The 25,114-nt window shown below is 37.8% G+C and overlaps 1 protein-coding gene across 6 annotated transcripts; it reads left to right on the forward strand.

Moving 5' to 3' along the window:
- The first annotated feature begins 312 nt into the window (after window positions 1-312).
- Window positions 313-24,879, forward strand: CCP110 (centriolar coiled-coil protein 110). 6 transcript variants are annotated; one of them, XM_030300263.1, is made up of 17 exons: window positions 325-520; window positions 638-724; window positions 2,114-2,259; window positions 4,260-4,415; window positions 6,812-6,940; window positions 9,831-11,475; window positions 13,507-13,637; window positions 14,107-14,278; window positions 15,041-15,180; window positions 15,431-15,547; window positions 15,913-16,014; window positions 16,200-16,316; window positions 18,381-18,454; window positions 19,197-19,259; window positions 19,953-20,012; window positions 20,506-20,591; window positions 22,937-24,879. In XM_030300263.1, exons 4-17 carry the CDS (start codon window positions 4,275-4,277, stop codon window positions 22,987-22,989), a joined length of 3,030 nt encoding a protein of 1,009 aa, XP_030156123.1. In that variant the 5' UTR covers window positions 325-520; window positions 638-724; window positions 2,114-2,259; window positions 4,260-4,274; the 3' UTR covers window positions 22,990-24,879. The 6 variants fall into 6 exon arrangements, with proteins under 6 accessions (XP_030156127.1, XP_030156126.1, XP_030156123.1 ...); XM_030300264.1 differs by lacking the exon at window positions 638-724 and adding an exon at window positions 3,457-3,795; XM_030300266.1 differs by lacking the exon at window positions 638-724 and having other exon boundaries at window positions 324-520; window positions 13,510-13,637.
- Window positions 24,880-25,114: the final 235 nt, after the last annotated feature.

The raw sequence follows: 25,114 nt of genomic DNA on the forward strand, positions 1-25,114 counted from the left end.
GTATGTTTTCCAACGACCACAAATAAAGAGGTTATCTCTTTACAGATAAGTAAAAAGTAGCAATTACAAGGAACACTTCAGGGGGTTCAGACCTGAGGGGCGTTCTTACAGTAATACATTAAAATTTTACAGGCCCTAGCTTGCAGTGAAGACTACGTTTCCCCGAGTGCACTGCGCCGCCCGCAAGTACTACGCCTTCCATCACTAGGACAGGGCGCGTACCGCGGAGCGCAATGCACCTTGGGGATTGTAGTTTTTTGCAGGCCCAACCGTTCCAACGGCCCCGGAAGCAGCCCCCGGAAGTGCCGGCCCAAAGAGGTGGAGTCAGGGCGGTGGCGGCGGCAGTGGCGGTTGCCAGGATCCCGCGTTGCCGCCTGAGACCAGTAATATGGCGGGGAGGAGAAGGAGAAGGCGGCGGCGGACCGAGCTGCGCTCTGTCAGTACCAATTGAGCCGTTTGCTTCCTGACAAGGCCTGTGGCGAGGGGGAAAAAAAAAGCTGACGAGGCCGTGGGAGATCAGGTGTGTGCTTAAGGAGGGAACTAGATCCTCAGCGGGTCCTGGCTTTTAGGTCACCGGGGGAGGCGGAATTGGCGCCCTGAGAGCTGAGGGTGAACTCTGTGCCGAACCCGCATGCAGGTGGTGGACCCCTGAGCTTCGAGTCTCTAGAAAAGCGCCGAATGTGAGGAGACAGGTGCCCGGGGACCAGCGACACTCGGCGCGGAGGTGATGCTCGGATGCTGGTGCTGCCTGGGCCCTCGGGATGGAGCCCCATCAAAGGAGCTGGGGGAGGTGGGCGTGGGGCGCTGGGGTCAAGGCAGAGGGTCCCTAGCAAATAAACTCGAGACAGAGCCGTAATCGCCTCACGTTGATAAAACTAGACCGTTTTTCTTCTCCCAAGATACTGGCGAGGGAGCATCCTCAGGGTGTGCACTGGACATTCTGAAGGCCGGTTACCACAACCAAAGGCCCTAGGAGTGCTGTTTACTCTGCCTTTGCGACCCCGGGGAATAAGCTTGAGGCTAATAAAGCAAATTCTCTTGATTGCCCCTGATACTGCTAGGTGATTCCTATTCTGCAGGGTTATAATCCCGGTTCCCTACCCCCAGTTTAGGCAAGTGACAGGCTCCCAGAAATTGATTTGATGGACAGGGGTCTGGAAACAACGAAATTAGGACGGTGTTGTCCCCCTTTCTGTGTTTTAAAGTTACATTTGAATCCTACGAGGAACAGAGCACCGTCGCTACCCTCCCGATATTCATAACCTAGTGACAAAAATCATAATAATCATCATCCTCTTAATAATAAAAGCAGTCCCCTATACTGGTCCTTTCAGCGTGTCCTGCATTATGCTAATTGCCACACACGTTTTAGTTCATTGAATTATTGAGACAGATACTCTGATTATCCCTGCGTTACAGATGAGGAAATTGAGGCATAGAGATGGTAAGTAAATTGCCAAGAACACACAGCTAATATGTCCCCGAATAAGAAACTTTCCTCTTTATTGCCTATACAAAAAGTTTGTCTTTGGGAGGACTAGGGGCTAAACGAGCAGCTAGCATCTGAAAACACAGCAAGATCTGTTCTGTTACTTGCACTATCCCCTTTAGTGACATTTCTGGTAGAACACTGGTGAGGAGCACCCGTCTATGGGGTTTGCAAAGAGACTCATTTGGAGAAGGGTCATGGTATAAATGGAGAAGACAAGGCATGTCTGAACTTGATGCAGCTGAAAATTGTTAATTCAAGTGGACTGGTAATGCCTGCTGGTAAACTGTGGGTCGTTAGATTTGTGGTTGGAGTGGCATTGTAGTCAAGGCTCTGTTCAAAAAAAAAAACTTTGCTGACAGGTAATTGTGTGAGAAATGAAGTGCCTTCTTGCTAATCATATAGGATACAATGCTCATTTTTTAAATGATTGCCTTTGCAGTTGAGAGGTACCAGTTTCTTTGGAGAATAGGATCATCCATGAAACTACTAGTCTTTAAATTCCATTCTTCCTCACTAGCTTCTTTTTTATCTGGTCCACTCTCTCCTTTTTTTCTTCTCTCCTGGTTTGCATTATTGTTTGAGCCAATTACCCTAATTCATTTATTCATTACTTTTATCAAGTGCCTACTGTGTGCTGACACTGTTCTATGTAATGGGGATTCAGTGGTGAGCAAGACTGAAAAGGTACCTGTGCTTATGGAGCTTACATTTTGGTGGAGGAAGACAGACAAAACCCAAGGAGATAAACAAGATAATTTCAGATAGTGGTAAGTGCTATGAAAATTGGGAAATAGTAGGGTAATGTGATAGTGAGTAAACACAGGATTAATTTAGATGGGATAATCAGGGATGGCCTCTTTGAGGTCAGGGAAATTCACATTGAGGCTGAAGGATAGGAAAAATTCTTTCATGCTCTAGGATCATTAGGTAATTTCCATAATCAACCATATTTAGCACTTGTATTTGGGTATTAAAAGCCCTATCATATGCCCTAGTTATGCTGTAATAAAAAATCTAACACGGTACATCTGCAATATGCATGACAAACGTGTGCTGTTTAAGAGATTTGAATTTAACTTTCCAAAGCAATTGGCATATCTGTATGAGGTTGTTGAAAGAAAAATAAAACTTGCCACAAAAACATTTTATTCATTCTTTACATTTCCCAGAACTTTAAAATAGAATTTCATACTTTGCTTGTGTATACATAGAAAGTAAATATTTCTTATAATTGTATAGTCATCTATTTACATGCCCTATAATGCTGAATGCGTGGGTTGTGTTAAAAAATATTTTTAAGTATTTTATTCGAAATGGAGTTGTTTGAATTTCTCTTACATTTTAGCTTCTGCATATTTTGGTTGTTAAGATAACATAATGGGGGTTGAAATCCAGACTAAAAAATGAGGCCTTGGTATGTCATGCAGAAAGGTGTTGTGGTTTTTTTGTTGTTGTTGTTTGTTTTGTTTTTTTTACTTTTGCTTGTTTTATGAATAAAAGCTTGAAAAATAATCTCATTCACACTCCAGTATAATTTTCTTTGAAATTAAACTCACACTTTTTATAAGTTGAATATAGAAATAATTAGAATTGATGGGATGGTAGGAAGAAGTTTTATTAATAAGAAGACTACCAGTTGGTCAAAATTAGCAATATATCTTATTTTTCATAATCAAATCATAATATGCTTTTTCTTCATTTCTAATTATGCTATAATGTGTCCCTGACATTTTAGTGTACTACATTTTTAAGTACCTTAATGCTTAAGACAGTATCATATTCTATCTTATTTCATTGCTGCGTATCCCATATCGTCAATTAAATTTTCCATCTCCTGCCTTTTTTGGTTAATTGTTTTAAAGTGAACACCTAAGGGAACATTATTGTATTTTTCTGTTTTCACAGTTCATACCCTTGCTGGTTATGAGTCTGATGTCTCTCTTTTCATTTTCTCTTATTTAAAGGAAACGATGCCAGACATAAAGCTATGGAAACAGGCAATCAAATATTTAACATTAGCTAAATTAATGAACATGGTGGCTAATCCTTCCTGTTTACCTTGCATTTTCATAGCCATCATCACACTTTTCCAGAAGTTGTGAAATTACTGGGCTGATTGTTTTAAGTAGTTTGGTGATGCTTAGAATTTTCAACAATAAGATAGTATTATTAAGAGAGCCAGTAGATACTCTGGTTTCCACCTGTGACTGATTTGTCTGGTGACTGTGGAGACCAGATATATTTTCAAGATGTGAAAGTACTAATAGACTTTGAACTTCATGATAACAGAAGAATTTTAAAAGGTAAATATCCTCTTTTATGTAAATAGCCTTTTTGTCTTTTTTTTTCTTTTGGCATTTTTACCTTTGTGTGATTTAGTTTTTCTTGTGTAGATAAGTCCTGCTAAGGAAACTACAATATTCTAGTTTATAATCTGAAGTGAGTAAAGTGGTGTAGAACTTTTGTTCCTTTAAGAATTTTTCCCTGGTGAGTTCTTAGTACTTTTCTAAACAAATCATATTTAAAGGTTGATTTATATACATATGTTTGGAAATATTTAATATAGGAAGCAAGGCTTCACTGGGTAGGATCTTGAGGTGCTTACCTCTACTTAAGAATTCGCTGTTCATCAGTGAAAAAAAAAATTCTGGGGGCCAGTTCTAGGAATTGTGAATGCTAGAAATATTTAAGTGCTCTATAAAATTTGCCAAATCATGAAGATCTGTTTTTCTCAGCACATTGCAAGTGACATTTTTCTCTCTGACAGTGTAATTGTGGGAAGATGGAGGAGTATGAGAAGTTCTGTGAGAATAGTCTCGCCAGAGTCCAGCAGGCATCACTGTCCACGGAGAGCTTTCTACCTGTCCCATCTGAAAGCGTCTCACTTATCCGCTTCCATGGAGTGGCTGTGCTTTCTCCACTGGTAAACATTCTATGATTTTTAAATAATCTTTTTTTCTATACTGAGTCACTAAGGTAAGCTTACAGAAAAGCAAAAAAAGGATTATAAACATTGAAAAAATGCTTCGTATTCATAATTAAATATAAAAGAGTTAGCGTTTTTTCATCTACTAGATTGGCAAAAATCTGCTAAGACCTACCGTTCCTTAGGTTGTGGGGAAAAAGCACTTATCCTACATTTTTTCTGAGAGAATCAGCTGATTTTATTTTTTTGGAGATCATTTTGGTAGTGTTTATCAGAATTTGAAAGTATATGTAACCTTTGATTTAGCAATTCCATTTTTGGGAATATCTTACACTTATACTGCTCTTTGTGCCCGAAGAAAGACATACAGGTTATGGTAGCATTGTTTGAAATATCAAAAGATTAACAAACAACGTAAATGTCCAGTAGTGGACTAGTTTAAAGACTGTGGTCCATTTTATAGAAATCTCATACATGCCATTGAAATGAGTACAATAGACCTACAAGTGCAGGCATGGAAGGATCTCCACAGTCTATTGTAAATCACTGCACACATCATGCTCTCTGGAGCAGGGTAAAATAGTGCTTACAAGCCTGGCTCTGGAGCCTGCTGTCCTTGGTTTAAATCACTGCTCTGCCACCTACCTGCTGTGTGAACTTGCAGGTCCATTTTCTTTTCTTGTACTTCTTTTCTTTTTTCTTTCTTTCTCCCTCTCTCTCTTTCTCTCGCTCCCTTGCTCTCTCTCTCTCTGTCTCTCTCTCCCTCTCTCCCTCCCTCTCTCCCTCCCTCTCTGCCCTCCCCTTCCCTGTTTATTTAGTTATTTTGAAAGAGAGAGCATGAGCATGAGAGGGCAGAGAGAGCAGAAGAGAGGGATAATCCCAAGCACGCTCTGCAATGTTAGTGCGGAGCCCCATATAGGACTTGAACTCACAAACCATGAGATCATGACCTGAGCCTAAATCAAGAGTCAGATTCTTAACTGACTGAACCACTCAGGCCCCCCGCATTTTCTTTATTTTTGAAATGAGAAAAAAAATAGTGTCTACTTTAATAGGACTCTTTGGAGAATTAAATGATCTAATACATGTAAAATGCTTAGAACACTACTTGGATCATAGGAGGTACTCAATATATGTTATATAACAGGAGGTTCAATATATGTTAACTATTTGGGTTTTTATATAAGATTCTTTTTCTTAGGAATGATAAAGGAATATAGGATGAGAAGGAAGACACACTTTTCATTGTAAACTCTTTCATACTGATTGAATGTTTTTAAAATGTGTGTGACTTTATTTCAAACCAGAAAATTAATATAATTGAAAGAAATTGCATGAAAAAAATTTTTTTATATAACAGGAGGTAAAAGATCAATATTATCTGCCAACTTTTTGTAATGACATTTTCAAACATACAGAAAAATAGAAAGGGTAGTGCAGTGACTCCCCACATGTATACCATCTAGATTTAATAATTTTTAACACTTTTGCCATCTTTGCTTTATGGTGTTTGTGATTTTATATATATGTAGATGTGTATATACACATACATGCTCTTTTTTTTTTTTTTTTTGCGGAGCCATTTAAAAATTGAAGCCATATAACAATTTTCTCTTAAATGTTTTGGTATAAATATTCTAAAAATAAGATATCCTCCTACATAAAATCCCCAATACCATCATCACATCCTAAGAAGATTAGTAATAATTTTAATAGCATCTAATATTCTGTTCATATTTAGATTTCTCCATTTGTGTTCAAAATGTCTGTTATACTATTTTTTTTCCTAATCTGGGTCCAGTCAGAGTTCAAAGATACCATTTGCTTATTGTGGTTTTTTTTTTTTTTTAAGTTGATTTATTTATTTTGAGAGAGTGAGAGAGAGGAGAGAGAGAGAGAATCCCAAGCAGGCTCTGCACTGTCATCACAGAGCCCGACCTGGGGCTTGATCTCATGAATTGTGAGATCGTGACCTGAGCCAAAATCAAGAGTCAGACCCTTAACTGAGTTACCCAGGAGCCCCCAAAAGGGCTTATTTTATTTCTCATTTTAGAGCATTGGGTAAGTGAACAGGTTTTTTTCTTTCTTTTTAACTTTTTTATTCAGTTGAGAATAATTTACATGCAGTAGAATGCACAGATCTCAAGTTCTAATGTTCCATGAGTTTTCATATATGGCGTACATCTGTATAACTCACACCTACACAGAACATTCTTGTACCCACAGAAAGATCTCCCATGCCCCATCCTCCTCATTACCCCTCACTACTGCTCAGATATCTTTCCCTGTGGTTTTATCTGTTCCATGTTTTAATCATTCTGATTCAAAGCTTTCTGATTTTATGATATTTTTATATTTATGAGAAATAATTATATATTTATGATGTTTTGCAGCTTACCATTGAGAGAAGGAAGGAAATGCAACAAGAAAAGCAGAAAGCACTTGATGTAGAAACAAGAAAGCATGTAAATAAGAAGAAAGATTTACTGGCTCGTGTCCAGGAGATTCTTGAAAATGTTCAGGTGTGTAATGTAGGCTTTTAAAAATTATAATTAAGAAATCATGAGGTAAGCATTGATGATAATTTTTCAGAAATATATTTGCACTTACTAGTTAGTTACCAATATATTTTACTATAATGTTTGAGAAGCTTTGTAGTTTGTAATATTCCATTTCAGTTACTCCAAAGAACACTCACTTGCTTGTTAGTGATGCCTAGTACTTGAATCAGAGGGTACTTAGACAATGGAGCCCTACCCTGAATATAATTGCTTATTGTCTGTGTCTTATGACTCTAAAAACATGGAATTCTCAGTGACAAAATGATAGAATCGACCATTGTGGTTTACCTCTGAACTAATCAGACTATTGACTCAATGACCTTATTCTCATTCTCTGCTAAAGTAAATAACTGCCCCCAATTTTTTTTGGTGAAAATTACCCTCTTAAATACACAAATGCAATTTAGATTAGATAAGTAGAATTGTCTACATTCATCTTAGATCCAAATAGAAACCATTTAAACAATACATTCATGCCGTTTGCAATTATTTTTATTTAGCTGAATTTAAATTTGTATAAACAATTTGAGGTCTGGATCATACTAAAAAAAACCCAAATGAATTATGTTGAACAAATTATGTCTACCATACATAGCACTGTTCTGCAGGCTACATTTAAAATTTTCTTCATAATCTTAAGGGTTTGCAGTCTGTATAATTCATACTAGATGGCACATGTATAATGAACCTGAGACTATTTCCCACCAACTGCTACCTTCATTTCTCCGTGGGTAGTAATTTAATTTGCAGATTATAATTACTGTCCATATTAAGTTTAAGGCTCATATTAGTAGTGTACAAAATCATAGTTGCCGTATACACAAATGTGAAACGTGAGGTATTTTAAGAAAACATTTTATTTTACTTAAACCTATGAATATGTTCCTGGGTTTGGTGAGTATGTGTCACTTTTGTTTTATTTTGATCCTGAGGTTGTGACTAAGTATACTTTGTTGTACTGTTTATTGCATTAGTACCTGGAAACCATTATATGTCTTGGGATTTGTAAGGTAAAACAGGAGTGCCATATGGTCTAGGGAAAAAACACATACACAACGACCTAAAAATCTTAAAAAAAAAAATTTTTTTTTTAATGTTTATTTATTTTTGAGACAGAGAGAGACAGGGCATAAATGGGGGAGAGTCAGAGAGAGAGGGAAACACAGAATCCGAAGCAGGCTCCAGGCTCTGAGGTGTCAGCACAGAGCCTGATGGGGGGCTTGAACTCACAGACCATGAGATCATGACCTGAGCCGAAGTCGGACACTTAACTGACTGAGCTACCCAGGCGCCCCTAAAAATCTTTTAATATTCAGGATTCTGGAGTCTGTATTGATAATATAATAATTTCTGTCAGCTTAACATATACTTGTATAATCTTTAAAAACCATCCTAGTTCACTTTTTATTCTTTTTTTTAACGTTTATTTATTTATTTTGGGGGGTTGGTGAGCTGTGTGCATGGGGAAGGGATAGAGAGAGAGGGACAGAGATAGAGAATCCCAAGCAGGCTTTGCACTTTCAGTGCAGAACCTGATGCAGGGTTCAAACTCACAAATTGTGAGATCATGACCTGAGCTGAAATCCAGAGTCGGGCACCCAACCGACAAGCCACCCAGGCACCCCCTAGTTCACTTTTTATTCTTTTGCAAAGTCAAATGATTTAGATAGAAAGTGTAATTTTAATTTTTTCTGTTGGATCTCTTGTGTATCAGTTGTTCTCTTAATTTGGATTTTTTTTTTTAATGTTTATTTATTTTGGAGACAGAGCACAAGTAGGGGAGGGGCAGCGAGAGCCAGAAACAGAATTTGAAACAGGCTGCAGGCTCTGTCAGCACAGAGCCCAACCCCGGGGCTCAAACCCACGAACCATGAGATCATGACCTGAGCTGAAGTCAGACACTTAACCAACTGAGCCACCCAGGTGCCCCTGGAAAAAAATTTTACATGTTTATTTATTTTTGAGAGAGAGAGAGAGTACGTGTGAGCAGGGGAGGGGCAGGGGAAGGTAGAGGATCCAAAGCAAGGCTCCCATCTGACACCAGAGAGCCCGATGTGGGGCTTGAACTCACAAACTGCAAGATCATGACCTGAGCTCAAGTTGGACACTTAACTGACTGAGCCACCCAGGTGCCCCTTAATTCAGAATTTTTTTTTACTTTTGCTTGTTGCAAAACTCATTAACAGGTTGCTGTTTAAAAATGGCCATCGGTTAATCAAATTGAAGTTTGCTTTGATGATTTGGATTTTAAGTTGAAAATTTTATTTCTAAGTAACTTAAGCTACATGGCTGAGCTTTCATTTACTACAAATTTGCCTCATCATATAGAAGGATTTTAGTTACAATGTTTAGTTTTAGTTACTACAAAATATGTTAGTCTTTGTTAAAGAAGGAGTCATCTATGTAAGAAATTTATTTGCTATTTTAACTCATACCTTGGTATGCTTCGATGACAGCTTTCATAGGAGGAACAGCTGGTGACATTAATAACATGTAAACCAAAAGAAAGTTAATGAGACTCCTTCTATTCCAAGATTAAATTGCACATGGATATATGAATATACGTGTATACCCATACACATACATACATATTGTATCAGATTAGATAATCTCCTTTTTTTTCTTTTAATCTTTAAATAAACAGGCCAGAATGACCAATGGATATTTTTTATAGTAATTTGTGCTCCCTGTGATATAGGACACAATAGAAAAAGGTTATCTTAGTTTTTGTTTGTTTGTGTTTTCAAATATTAGAACTCTGAATTTTCTATTTCAATTTTATTTTAGAAAACAAATCAAAGGCTTTTTTTGTGTAGTAAGGGAATATTAATTTTTAAATTTCCTTTTTCAGGTTAGAAAAGCACCTAATGCTAGTGATTTTGATCCATGGGAGACTGAAACGGTTTACTCTAATTCAGAAGAGAGAAACCTGAATGTCCCTGCTATGTTTCCAAATATCTTGCCAAGCCCTACTGAACACTCTACTTTAGGAAAGTCTGAAAAGATAACTGGAATTTTGCCACTGAATAATGAGGACCGATTTAAATTCAATGGGATAGACTTAGCTAGGGACTCAGAAGAATTTAATTCTCTGAAGCAGTGTGATATTTCAGATATTAGCCCTGCGGAAAACGAAGCTTCTGTAAAACCCCCCTCAGCAACTCCACAGGAGACTCTTACATCTGATGGTCTCTTGCCAACACATGAAGAACCGGATCCATCACTTTCAGAAGTTACTCCAGATCCCTACATAATGAGTCTTCAGAACCTGATGAAAAAGTCAAAGGAATATATAGAAAGAGAACAGTCTAGACGCAGTCTGAGAAGTAGTGCAAAGAGGAGTGTTAACGAGAGTCATTCAGATAAAGAGAATGATGCTGGTAAAGTGACTGACTATGGAAAGGAAAAGGCACAGTTGACTGGCAAACACTGTGGTTCAGTTATTCCTGACAAACCAAGCCTTAATAAATCAAATGTTCTTCTCCAAGGTGCTTCCGCTCAAGCAAGCAGCATGAATACATCAGTTTTAGGTAGCTTTTCTAAAGTGGACATACCTGTACGAACTGGCCATCACACTATTTTAGATCCTGATTCTGATTTTAAAGTCATTCCCACTTTTGTTACCGAAAATAATGTTATCAAAAGTCTTACTGGTTCATATGCCAAATTACCTACTCCAGAGCCAAGCCTGAGTCCTAAAATGCATCGAAGGCATTCTAGACCATCATCAGCATGTCATATACTTATAAATAACCCAATAAACGCCTGTGAGTTAAGTCCTAAAGGAAAAGAACAGACGATAGACTTAGTTGTTCAAGATACTGAGGAAAAAACACAAATACCTGAAACTGTGCCAAAGTTACCAGTTGATTTAGGAGTTTGTTCAAGCAAGGTTTATGTCACCAAAAATACATCTGAAGCCATACAGGAAGTGGTTTTAGGTAAATCAAATCAGGTATGTCAGTCTTCAGGAAATCACCTAGAAAATAAGGTTATTCATGGACTTGATGTCATGGAAGGTCACTTAACATGTGATGGGAGAGGACCACACAAAATGGATAGTACATGTACTGCGATGCCAAGATCGCATGAGCCGTATGCCACCGGTCAGTGTGTAGTGAGTCAAAACTTTGGACCCATGAGTGCACTCAAGTCAGCCAATGTGTTAGAGAAAAACTCCTGCAATTTACAGATGGAACTGAATAAGTCTTATGATGTAAAAAACCCATCTCCTTTACTGATGCAAAACCAGAATACCAGACAGCAGATGGACACCCCTACAGTGTCCTGTGGAAATGAACAATTTTTGGATAACAGTTTTGAGAAAGTTAAATGGAGACTTGATTTAGATATTGATAGTTTGCAAAAAGAAAACTGCCCTTTTGTCTTAACAACCGGAATAACTGAACAGGAAAGGCAACATTTGCCAGAAAAAAGATACCCTAAGGGATCTGTCTACATCAACAAGAATAAAATGTTAGAAAGTAGTTCCAGAGGTAAGGAAACTCTGAAGTGTTTGATACCCTCCCAGCAGATGGCCCCTGTATTTAATACTTTTAATTGACATTTTGAAAAACAATAATTGTCTTCATTTGTTCATCAGGATATTTAATTTCATTTCTCTTGTCAGAGAACATATCATTAGCTATAGTTTATTGCCATTTGATAGGCTTTCTTAAAGGATTTTCTTTTTTTGAGAGAGAGAGAGAGAGAGCAAGCAAGCACACAAGCAGGGGAGGGTCAGAGGATGGAGAGAGAATCTTAAGCAGCCTCCATACCCAGCTCTGGCTGACACAGGGCTCGATCCCATGACTGAGATCATGACCTGAGCTGAAATTAAGAGTCAGAAGCTTAATGGACTGAGCCACGCAGGCACCCCTCTTCAAGGATTTTCTTATTTAAAATGTGAATCTTTCACAGTTCACTTTGTATCACAGAGAGTATTGTTAATGACTGGAGGAAAAAGTTCTTGCATGAAACATCACTCACGGTTTTAATCTAGTGTATTACTATGATATTTTCTTTTTGGACTGTGGTTTCTAATATTTTCATCAGTCCTTTCATTTGTAATGAGCTCCTCATGTAATTGGTCCTTCAGGGAACACCTGAACATCAAATTATTAGAGAAAAATCACAAGTCCCTGTGAGTAGCGTTTCAAGAATGGCATCTTTATTGATAAAAAATATTTCAAATTTCTTTCTCATCTAGTGTCATATTAACAGCAACTTGTTAAAACATGCCTTCTTCGTTAATCCTTATTTTGTTGTCATGGTTCATCCTTCTTCATTACTGATACGGAAGATCTGAGTCAAGTAAATGAAGTTCTTGGACATAAACATTTCAGTTCTAATGTGATAAATATCTTCCTAAAAAAACCTTCACATTCTGTAAAGTTGCACACTATGACAGGGTTTATAGGACAAATAGGGTTTTAAGGCCTGTGTAACTTTATAAGAACTTTAATAAATAAACATCAGTCGATATCTGGGGAGCCAACCTGGATAATCCAGACGGACAGTACGGCATGGCTGGAGGCAGACACCCACAAAGCCAACCATGGGGCAGTTCTGGCAGTGCTTTAATAGGGGTGAGGCCAGTCATGGAGGTAGCCGGCTTGCTGTCAGATGAGCCCCTGGACAGTGCTCATTTATGAGATTCTTAAGGTAGAGCTGAATGATCTCTCACTATTGGTTGTGTGGTTGGGCTAAGGAGCTTTTTCCTTTTTTGCTAAAAGTTGTAATTCTAGCCCTGCTTTTCTAGTCCCTTTTGCCTATGAAAAATTGCACATGAGCAAATGCAAACTGTTGTAAATGAGTACAGCGTATTTAGGAACAAATTATGGGGGTACCATAGAAGATAGACAGTATGCTTATCTTCAGTGAAAATCATTGACTGTATATTCGGAAAGAATAATTCTTTGAATTTTGTTGAATCGTGATGGATCCATGAATATGTGCTATGTCTGTGTAATACTTGGTATTTCAACATTTCAGAGTGGCTTACCCCTTTCTATTCAGTAAGTTGTATAGTTGTAATGATTTAATACATTTTTTAGTTAGTAATTCTGATATATGTAATTTTAATTTCCGATGTGTTTTGGAACCTGAAGCTGAGAAGCTTTGCACTATCAAAGGAACATTTATTTAAAAAACCAAACCAAAACAAAACTACAAGCCACAATACCAGAGATCCTGGGGAAGAACAAGAGTCAGAAGAATAAACAGATGAGAATCACATCTTGAGGTTAATTTGAGTGAGGAGAATCCAGACTGAACACATGGTCTTGGCTCCATCAGTTCAGATCATGATGCGATCTGTTGAGCGTGGATGGTGGTGACACACAGGCCTTTATTTGGTAGCATGCAGTGAGGGGAGGGGCAGAGGATGTGGTTCACAGTGGGGACCTGGCTGTGCCTTGATTGTGTCATGTCAGATGTCGGAATGCTCTTTGGTCAAAAGCATAATTTAAATTGTGTATCAGATATTAGTAAATTTTCTAAATTTGAGGGTATGTGTTTCTTTTCAGAAGGCGAGGAGATATTAAAAAGCAAGATGTTAGCTTTTGAAGAAATGCGGAAGAGACTAGAAGAACAGCATGCCCAGCAGTTATCACTACTCATAGCTGAGCAGGAAAGGGAACAGGAAAGATTGCAAAAGGTGAGGAATTAAAATGTAAGGACATGGGGCTGGTAAGTGGAAGTTAGCCCAGGATATGTGTGAGTTTTGGTCACACGTTATGTATAGGATACTTGTAGTTTTTTCCCCTGTATATCTTAATCTAAGGGGGTGATTGATTTTGATACGTGGATATTGCCGAATTATGAGGTTTGATATTTAGCTTATCTAAAAATAAATGCATAATTTATCAAAAGGAGACTTCCGATTCCTTGACTCAAAACGTTTAATATTTTTCAAAGGTATTTTATACATAGATGCTGAAATATGCATTCTGCATGAGTGTATTGAAGGGGAAGGATACTTGTTTTAAGATTTCACTTGAGGTAGGAAAACTTGAAATTAATCATTTGCTGATAATACCCCATTACTTTTAGCTAAGCCTAAAATGGTGGTATTTTGGGATATAATTAAAAGATATAGCAGGTTATAATACATGGTTAATCTACAGGAAATAGAAGAACAGGAGAAAATGTTAAAAGAGAAGAAGGCAGCTGAAGCCTCTGAATTGGGCATTCACAGTGCAGTGGACTTAGAATGGAGAAAAGTGAGTGACTCTGGTTTGCTGGAAACAATGCTGTCTCAAGTGGACTCACTCCATACTTCAAATTCAAATAGTTCTGGTAAATGTTTTTAGAATTCTCTTCCATTTGGGAAAGTTATCCCACAGCAAGCTATTTTATTTGGCACACTTTAAGGCTATAGCTCTGTTCTTTTTTTTTTTTTTAATGTTCATTTTTGCGAGAGAGAGAATGCATGCATATGCAAGCAGGGGAGGGGCAGACAGAGGAGACAGAGTAGCTGAAGCCAGCTTTGTGCTGACAGCGGAGAGCCTGATGTGGGGCTCAAACTCCTGAACCATGAAATCGTGACTTGAGCCAAAGTCAGACACTTAACTGACTGAGGCACCCAGGTGCCCCCAAACTGTAGCTCTTCAAGTAATTCTATTTACCAGTAACTAGTGAAAAATGAAATGATGGCAGATCAAAGACTAGTGAGCAGGTGTTCATGAGAAAAGCCACCTCAGTGAGGAAAATACTAGGAAATTTGACTCAGAGCCCAGGCTTTGTTTATTCATGCAGCAGGTGATGTGCTTTAACTGAAAACACAGTTTGCCATCTCCTGAGTGATCTTGAATTACATCTAATTCTTCAGACCCAGCAAGAGCATATCTTCACATCTTCAATTATCCAGAGATGCTGTTTGTGTTGAGAAGCTCCATCTGGTGCATAAGCTTAAAGTCCATAAATATTTTAAGTCTGCACATGGATTAGTTTCAGAGGCGGTTGTTCTTCTTAGTGAGTCATAAGTGTTTATTTGGACATTCTGCATATTCCGATTATATAATATCAAGTATAATACTCTATGTATATTTATTTTTCCAGGTTTCACGAACTCTGCCCTACAGCATAGCTTTGGTTCTGCAAATGAAGCACCCTTCTACCTCTGGGGATCATCAACTAGTGGCTTCACCAAACTCTCAGTAACAAGGGCTTTTGGAAGGGCCAAAACTAAATGGTCTCAGGTGGGCATACTTCATGATATTTGTGTATCCGTCTGTCTAGCTATATTTTTTAAAGAGGTACATTATCTTAGGTTGTACAAATGGGGACAGATATTTTTGCCATACATCAAATAGCTTAGCTTTTGTCAGAGATGAAACTACACAGAGCACACATATGTAGAAGAATTTAGCTTATTGTAATAGATTGGGAAAACATCTTGAGTATAACGCTCAGATCCTCAAATAATTGTGTCTGTCTTATTTCTTCCAGGTTTTCAGTCCAGAAGTACAAACAAAATTTAACAAAGTAACTGCAGTGGCAAAAGGATTTCTAACTCGTAGGCTTATGCAGACAGATAAGCTAAAACAACTTCGCCAAACCGTAAAAGTAAGAAGCTTGTCCATTGTTTGTATTTCACTTCTGTCTCAGTCTCCCAGTTCAGTGATAGCTAGTCACTAGCTGGAGTTGACCAATTCGTTCAGAACTTAGGCAGATCCAACATTTTTTTAGTCACTGCAATAGAGGCAGTTACAGAAATCTGATTAATCTCAGTCTGATAATTTTTTTAAATATTTAAATGAAGTAGTTTGGGTATTTTTGTCTTGCTTTAGAGAGTGCTGTTTGCCTTCTGATAAGTAATAGTTTTATGTTCTCACTGATTTTGAATTGGCTGAGAAAAAATCAAAAGAAAATTCCAGTGATCATCAATCTTTCTAGAAGAGTGGTTTTTGAAGGAGCATTTCTTCTTCCAGGACACTATGGAATTCATAAGAAGCTTTCAGTCAGAGGCACCATTAAAGAGAGGAGTTGTCTCAGCACAAGATGCTTCTCTTCAGGAAAGAGTGTTAGCTCAGGTAAATGCCCACATCCTGTAGGCTTTTAGGGAATGGACATTTATATCTCTCCCTTCATTTCACCACTGAAAATAGGTTTCCATTAAAACTTTAACCTTTTTCTCTAAGTGAAAGTGCATAGAATATTACTAAATTCTAATCTCATCTTTTTAAATGGGCACAATATTTTCTTCTTTTGAACCTAGTTGCGAGCTGCCCTGTATGGTATTCATGACATATTCTTTGTAATGGATGCAGCTGAGAGAATGTCTATTCTCCATCATGACCGAGAGGTTCGCAAAGAGAAAATGCTCAGGCAAATGGTATGTTATCTGATTTTTTAATGAATGAGTGAAAAAGAAAAACTCTATTTCTTCTATGCTCGCAAGACACTTCTGATACCAAATGTGTGAGGTTTTCCCCCACTCCAGCAGGGTGTCCTACAATTCAATTCTGATTCTTTCTACTTGGAGTTAAGAGTCAGATACTACAAAGTAAGGAGGCAGTTAAGATTCCCCCATCCAAAGTCTCAGGTTGTCACTTATACTTCTGACCGACCAGCTTTAAAACAGGGTTCCCACAACCCTGTCTTTGGGTTTGATAATTTTCTAGAGTGGCCTACAATACTCAGGGAATTTACTGGTTTATTATATAATAAAGGACATAATTAAGGATATAGATGAACCACCAGATGAAGAGATAGATAGGGCAAGGACTGGAAGGGTCTTGAGGGCATGAGCTTCTGTCTGCATAGAGGACATCTTCCTGGCACATGGATGTGTTCACTGCCTGGAAGCTCTCTGAACGCCGTATTTTAGGTGTTTTTATGGAGGCTTTCTCATACAGGCATGATCAATGATTAACTCAATCTCCAGCCCTTCTCTTGTCTCTGCAAGATAAGAAGCTAAGGCTATGTTCCAAGCTTCTACTCAGGCTTGGTCTTTCTGATGAATAGTCTGCACCTGGGGGCCCCCCAAAAAGTTGTTCGATTAGAACAAAAGATGCTCCTGTCACCCAGAAAATGACAAGGGATTGGGGCTGTGTGTCAGGAACTGAGGTGAAAAACCAAATATTAGAACAAAAGATGCTTCTACCAGGGCACCTGGGTGGCTCAGTCAGTTAACTGACTGTCTGACTGTTGATTTCAGCTCTGGCCTTGATCTCAAGGTTCATGGGATTGAGCCCTGCATTGGGCTCTGCACTGACAGAGTGTAGCCTCCTTGGGACTCTTTCTTTCTCCTCTTTCTCTCCCAAAATAAATAAGTAAACTTATTAAAAAAAAAAAAATGTTTCTACTCTTTCACTCTCAGATTTGCAAGGGTTTTGGGAGCTCTGTGTTAGGAACAGGTGTCAAAGATCAAATATTAGCAGGAACTAGGGGCAGAGACCAATATATTTCTTATTTCACAATGAGGTTCTTCTGGGTTTGGGGTAATTGATACTAAATCTCATTCTCTCTCTCTTTTTTTTTTTTTTTAAGTTTATTTTGAGAGAAAGAGTGGGGAGGGGCAGAGAGAGAAGGAGAGAGAGAGAATCCCAAGCAGGCTCTGGGCTGTCAGTGCAGAGCCCTGCGCAGGCCTCAATTCCACGAACCATGATATCGTGACCTGAGCCGAAATCCAGAGTCTGACACTTAACCTAACCGACTGAGCCACCCAGGTGCCCCTCATTCCCTATTTTGACTTCAGCAGCTTCCCTGCAGTTCTTAAGCACAGACAATCCCCAGGATTACCAGCAACATGCAACTCTGATGACAGATTTAAAAGAATTGCATATTGGGGCGCCTGGGTGGCGCAGTCGGTTAAGCGTCCGACTTCAGCCAGGTCACGATCTCGCGGTCCGAGAGTTCGAGCCCCGCGTCAGGCTCTGGGCTGATGGCTCAGAGCCTGGAGCCTGTTTCCGATTCTGTGTCTCCCTCTCTCTCTGCCCCTCCCCCGTTCATGCTCTGTCTCTCTCTGTCCCAAAAATAAAAAAAAAAAAAAAAAGAATTGCATATTGTTTTGTGATTGGATTTTGGAGTTGAAGCTTTGACTGTTGTTTGGATGGCTTATAAAAAACTATCACTGGCTCCACATTGAATTTCCTTGAAACTATCATGTAGATTTTGCCTTTTTGGGAAACCAGAGTTATTTGAAATATATCAGGGTGTTGGAGGAATGTGGTTTGAGTCATTGGTCTTCATGTGGTAGCCAAAAGAAAAGCCAAGTTTATTACTTCATTGGGAAAAATCATTGTAATTATTAACAAATTGGACTGTTTCAGTTCTAAAGACAGACTAAAATTCAGAATGCTAGTAAGAGAAGATTTTCTGTGCAGTTTGAGATCATCCTATATTATTTTAGTGGTATTACTGGTACCATTAAAGCTTTTTGTTTTGTATTTTAAAGGACAGAATGAAAAGCCCACGAGTGGCCCTGTCAGCTGCGACACAGAAGTCTCTCGATAGGAAGAAGTACATGAAGTAAGTGTACTTCCTGTCACATCACATTAATCCAGTTATTGCCAAACCAATTAATTTTAGTCATCTATTGGTCTCTTTGTGTATTCAAATTAGAAAAAAGAACAGTTCACGTTTTGACAGCTGAGCTGAGAAATCTCTTTTTATATAAATAGTTTTATTACTCAGGTGATAAAATCTGATTTAATCTTTAGGTAAAACATATAAACTACTAAATTTGACAGTGTTCAACTTGTGTAATCGATAGCCATTCAGCCTTAAAAATAGTTAATCTTTATATTCACTGTCAATTTTACTTCTTTTGGATATATTCTTTTTTTTTTTTTTAATATTTATTTTTGAGATAGTGCCAGCAGAGGAGGGGCAGAGAGAGAGGGGGACAGAGGATCTGAAGCAGGATCCCAAGCAGGCTCCATGCTGACAGCAGTGAGCCTGATGCGGGTTTGAACTCACAAATTGTGAGATCGTGACCTGAGCCCAAGTCAGATGCTCAACTGACTGAGCCACCCAGGCAACCCTGTAGTCTTTTTCTAATATGCGAAAGACTTCACGGGAGGGAAACCTAATGCAAAGTGACTATTGTTGCAAGCTGCTTCTTTCTGGAAAGTAGTCTCTGGTGTGCTTAGTACAGCTGAGTAGTACAAAACTTGTAAATGATTTGTTTCTGTCATCGTGTATCACATCTGTAAGGGTTTTCTCTCCCTTTCTAAATACATTGTGTGTCCTTATTTTTATGTTGTGTTAGAGCTGCTGAAATGGGAATGCCAAATAAGAAATTTCTGGTTAAACAAAATCTTTCTGAAACAAGGTGAGAAAAATTACTTCATCTCCGTGAGAAGCTATTTATTTATTTAAAAAAAAGATTTTCTTTGTAAATGCCAAGCTTGCTCTTTGTTGAGTTATTTCTAACTTGACATCAGCAGAACACTCCCAGCTGATTGGAGGACTGAAGAATGGCCAAGATCCATATTAACACTACGTCATGTAGCTGGCTATATGACAGACCACATGTCTCAGGACCTTTCTATAGGACATGCTGTCTTGTGTAGAAATTTGAGCCCCCGATGTCCTGAGTTCAGCTCACAGTCTAGGACTTATTTAGGATAATTATTTAAAAACCTTAGAAATCTAGCTTAATATTTCAGACCTGTTTCCTACTTTTACAAGAGTGATGTTACTTCCCTTGGATGTTTGAAAGGAAAAGTTGGTTTTTGTGAAGCGTATAAATAAACTATCTAACACACAAGAATTAAACACTTGAGACATCCAGACAAAAACCTAAGATTTGGGCTCTTCGTGAAAAAAATATAAGTACCCTATTAATATGCTTCAGTCATTGTGATTTGCTCCGTGGTATTACATTGGTATATCTGCATAGATGACCAGTGTCACCTCACTGTTAATCATCTTTCACCTATTTAAAAAATGGGGGGGGGGGGCGGGGATAACTGAATTTATGTCAGTCTCTTCTGAATTAATTTTTTACTTACTTTGTTAACAGAGTCCTTCAGCCAAACCAAGGACAGAATGCACCAGTTCATAGGCTACTTAGTAGACAAGGGTAAGAATGCCACCCCTGGGTATTTAAAAACATCTCAAGCAAGATGAGCTTTGAGAGGGAAAAATAATTTAGTATCTTTACAGAAAGGATATCTATTTTACAAGTGTGATTTGTTTTATAGCATTGCAAAGATCTTTTAAGTTTTGTGCTCCAAGATAATCCTTTGGTGTACTGTTGTGTATTATATCTTAATTACCATCTTATGTTGGCATGCTTTTACTTTTCATTTCATACCATTTTGCTCATTAAGTATTGTAAGCATCCATATAGTAAGTTCAGCATCACCAAAGTGATCCTTCCAACAAAGTATAAGCCTTGGTTCTAGTCTCCCGATGAAGGAAAGTGTAGCTTCCTTGCTGTGCGCATTCGTGAGACTTAAGTTCTTTCCAAGCATATTTGCAATTTGAACTGTTGCAGTATGGTTGCTTTCTTTGAATGTTGAACATTTAGATCTTGATGCAAGTGACTTATTAATTCTTTTATATTCAATTAGAACCCCTAAGACATCAGTGAAGGGGGTTGTGCAAAATAGACAGAAGTCTTCACAGAGCAGAGTGCCTAACAGAGCGCCTGTTTCAGGTGTGTAGCAAATGAGTTCTTCAAGCCCATTCAATAGAAGGACGTGCACGAGCTGCCCCATGATGCAGGCCATACGAGTGCAATGTCTTGTCTTTCCTTGCCACCATAATTTGGGCATATTCACAGTCATTCCTGCTAATGACCACCGTGTTAGTATTTTGTGGCGGTCAGGAGACCTTGGTAAAACTGTGTGTCCAATCTTGGCTTCTGTAATAATCCCGTGGAAACGCTATACATTTTTTTAATCTGAAAAATCTGTAGAATTGTATGTGCCTAATTGAGAAAACCTTTTTATAAACGAGTAAAGTATAATAATCTGATGCCTAAATCTGTGCATGTTTGTTGAGCTTTGGGGCAGTGTATCACCCAGGAATATTTGTATCTGCACATAAAGTGATGAAAAATTTCTCCCTCTGGCCACAAGATCACATGTGAATATGCCAGGCGGGAGGGGGTAAGTTTTGTTTCTGTTATTTTGTGGACTTTAAATTCTGTTTATGGTGGCAAGAAGACAAATTTAATATGAAACTCATGCCAAACTTTTAAGCTAATGTTTTAATATTTGGTAGGTGTCTTTGTTAAGATACTTTGATAAGCTCACCAAAAATTATGTGATCCATTAAACATACTTTCAAAATGCTTTGCTTTAACTACACTTCTTTCTAAACATTTAAAAGAAACCAAAAATTAATCACTAGGCAATGAGTTAATCATTTTAATCTTCCCATTAATATACAATTAATTACTAGGCAATGAGTTATTTAATCAATTCTAATCTTCCCATTAATATACAATTAGGCATATGTAGAGCTTTTATTACTAACTGATTTCCTCCAAATTAGGAGGGAATGAACAACATAAGAAATTTTTTTTTGTTATTGCCATTTGTTCACATAAGTTCAAAGAGGGAACAAGATACTGAACATAGCTTTGAAATGATTGCTGACTTTTTGCATGTATGTAGTGAATTTAATTTATAATGTTGCACTTGTAGAGGATAATGTAAAAGGTCATCTTTTGGAAGCCACTGTGAGTGACAGTCAATGGAGGTGTTTTAAAGGGGGTTATGTAGTTGAGGATTCTGCTTCCTCCAGAGGTGGTCAGAATCACCTGGTTTGAAAGGTAACTAGGAGAACTCCAAGCAAACACCAGATCTGCGGCTTGTGAAGTTATGTGGGATTTCAAGACATTTTCAATTTTTTCCCATATTAGAGTCACATATTGTGATAAATTCTGGCCAGCTGGCAGTTGATTGAGGAGTTAGTACTGTTTTGCGTGATATTATTTATTGCCACAGTGACTACTCTCCATGTTCTTGTCTCATGCATTTCATCTCCACTGTTTGTCCCTTGTGAATTTGTAAGAAAAAGAGCCAAGTAATACTCAACAGTATGAAGGATGAATAGGAAGTCACATTAGGAACGGAGTAGTGCAGTTAGTCAGGTCCTCAAGTTCGATGTTTAGAACTACTGTGGTTTAATTGCATTGCAACATAATTATAAATACAAATGAACTTAACTCTTAAATGAACATGTACAATTACTATGTATCCAAACAAGTACAAAATTTCTTTCCTATTTTTCTAAAGATTTATTTATACCTCAGTGCCTACACAATTGAAAAAGACTAACGATTTTATCATTGTATGTAAATTGAAAAATTATGGTATGACTGATTAAGATTCTAAGTATGAATCTCAACCCAGGGACCCATAGTTGCAGTTGAAAAGATTTTTCTTTCCTGCTTAGATTCTTAGTGGCTTGGATTGTGTTACAAACAAACTTGAAACTTATGCTTTAGTTTGATCCGCATGGAGAATGAATGTTTGTTAAGCAATTGATAGAAAGCTAGTTTTTTTTGTGATGACAGACTTTCATACTCTAAGATTGGAGTAGAATGCCAAGGGCTTACAGCTTGCTGCAGAGCACTTAAAGTTTATAGTTCTTACAAACTCAATTGCAATCACTGATCGTATGTTTTAAGACCTGTTTGGCTCATTTGATGTCTGGTGCTTGACTCAGGAGTTTATAATGAAATTCAGAAACCACTAATTAAAGCAGAGTCGGAAGCAGTATGGCACAGTGGTTATTGGGTCAAACAGCAAATCAGGTGTAACTGGGTTCTCAGAATATCTGTTACTTAGGCAAGTGACTTCCTCTCCCATGTCTCGGCTGTATTCTTAAAATAGTAGTAAGTTTCTACCTTGGGATTATGTTATGTAAGGATTAAATATAATAATGTACATTGCCTAGCTCAGTGCTTGGCATTATATAGTAAACACTCATTAAACAGTATTATAAAAAAACTGACATTGAGAAATAATATTAGTTTTGCTCTATTTTTAGGAGCATATGCAGGAAAAACCCAAAGAAAGCGGCCAAATGTTGCGACAATTTAAGAAGACAACATTCGTTAGGATAACCAAGGGGTGGATGGGAGGTTTCATGCATATGGTTTTCCCTGCCCAGGACTTTTTATTTAAGCCTGGACTGTTTACACAGGCAAAGTGACATCAAAGGGCTGAGCAATTATCTGGGCAACTTGATCAGTCTGGTTAATTCCTTCCCTACACCGTCATTTTCCTCTTAATGTTAGGTTTGGGTGAAGGCACATTAGTATTTAGTAATTGACCATCTCTTTGCTTAACCTGTACAAACCTAAGTTTGTTTTCTGTAGCCAGATGTCTGCAGAGAACGTTTTTGTAAACTTAAAGGGCATTTGGATTTATTTCTATAAAATGTCAAAAAGGTGTGATAAATTACAAATTAAGTTCTCAAATATAAATTTCATTCATCTCTGCATACTGATTGCTAAATTTGATAAGTTAGATACTGTTGTATTTGAGGGGAAATTACTGCAGAAGGATGTTTTTCTCCTGGTTTATGTAACTTTAAAAACTGATTAATCTCTCAGTCTTAATATTCTTGGATTTACGGGATAACCACATAGGAGAAAACACTCACCTGCTGATTGTGGTCCACCCCAACTTTACCATAGAAGTGGTTGGGGGCCACTGCTTTGATCAAAAGTACATTCCTCTTAACAGCTAGTTGTCTTGTGCAGATATGTTAGGTTTAATGTATGTTACCCCAGTACTCTTGGAAACACTTCTCCTAAATCATAAAATCTTTCTATGGAGGGTAAAAAATTAGGGGAGATAGCACAATCTTCTGGAATGTAGTAGCACCTAGGAGTGAATCAGTGCATCCATTTCTGTAAAATAGAGTAACGCTGCATGCGCTTCTGTTTTCTTGGTGGTCTGCGTCTTGTCTTTCTTCATGGTCTGCTCTTTGTAGCTTGCTTGATTTAGGAGAGACTAAAGGGCTATATAACAACAAGTTCAGATTTGCAGATGGAACAGGAATATTGTCAGGCTGAAGTTACGCATTACTGAGAAGGCACTGTCGTTTAAGGTTTTCATCACTGACATATTCATTTAAAATATAAACCAAAAAATGTTACCAAGGGAACATGATTTTATGAAAGTGAATGCCACTGTTAATTTATCATACCATTTCCAAAAAGGGCTTTGTGCTTCTCACATAAAATCGGGACTGTGTACATTTACTCTTTCTAACTTGAATTTTAAAATGATACTGGTATTTTGAAAATGCAGACTGTATATATTCTTAATATCCTTTGAAGAAGGTGGAGATAAAGATTGTTTTCTCCAGTTTTCGGCCCTCTTTAAAAGTTAGCTATTACATCCAGCTGTAGACCGTAATAATCTACCCAGGGTGTAAACTTGATTTTCTTTATTGAGATGTATCATTTGTTGAGTGAGTGAGCCAGGAAATCAGAAGGCGGTCAAAAATGTCTGAGTTACTGATATATTCTTTATAAAGTATAGCAAAATATCTTAATATGATAAATTGTGCTTTATCATTCTGAAAACTCAGGATACAGCTTACTCATATCATTGTGGGTCTTTCCAGAAAGACAGATACTTCCAAATTTTGTGTGCACTAATGCAAATTAGCTAAAAAAAAAAACTGTTTTGAAGAAAGTTAAAACTAGCTTTAGATTAAGGTTGACAAACTTGAGTGTTGTTTTTTTTAAAGATAAAAGCCTGTGTGTTTTACACATATTTTAATGTTCACAGCCTTTCCTCATAAAAGTGCCAGACATCGTTTTGTGCTTTTGATGGATTTTTAATTTATATACATTATTTTTGTTACTTTTACTTTGAGTGGAATGCCCATTAATGTAAATTGTATTTATTTTTATACTTTAATTTTCACTAGTTTTGCTTCTAGGCAGAAGGCAAAATAAACTTTTCATCTTAAAAGAAATGTAGTTTGATCTTCTTTATTTACCAATGGAAGGACCGTTGATGGATGCTGAAAAGTATCTGGCCAAAACAATCCGTAACATGATCTTTTTTTTAATCATTAAAAGCCCCACGAAAGGTATATCCCACCATTTAGGGTGTAACCTATACCAGTGCTTCGTCCAGCATCCGAGTTTTGCACAAACTGTACTTTGCAGGCGGTGAAAAGGTCACCGGGGCGCTAAGGGGCTTG

This window comes from Lynx canadensis, chromosome E3 (assembly GCF_007474595.2).
Source record: "Lynx canadensis isolate LIC74 chromosome E3, mLynCan4.pri.v2, whole genome shotgun sequence".
NCBI lineage: Eukaryota > Metazoa > Chordata > Mammalia > Carnivora > Felidae > Lynx > Lynx canadensis.

What these genes read in the sequence shown, in the direction of transcription:
- CCP110 (XM_030300263.1), top strand. Translation starts at nt 4,275, where the DNA reads ATGGAGGAGTATGAGAAGTTCTGTGAGAATAGTCTCGCCAGAGTCCAG. An exon ending in CCAAAACTAAATGGTCTCAG is followed by an intron (nt 15,181 to 15,430) that starts GTGGGCATACTT and finishes TATTTCTTCCAG; the next exon opens with GTTTTCAGTCCAGAAGTACA. An exon ending in AGGCTACTTAGTAGACAAGG is followed by an intron (nt 20,013 to 20,505) that starts GTAAGAATGCCA and finishes ATATTCAATTAG; the next exon opens with AACCCCTAAGACATCAGTGA.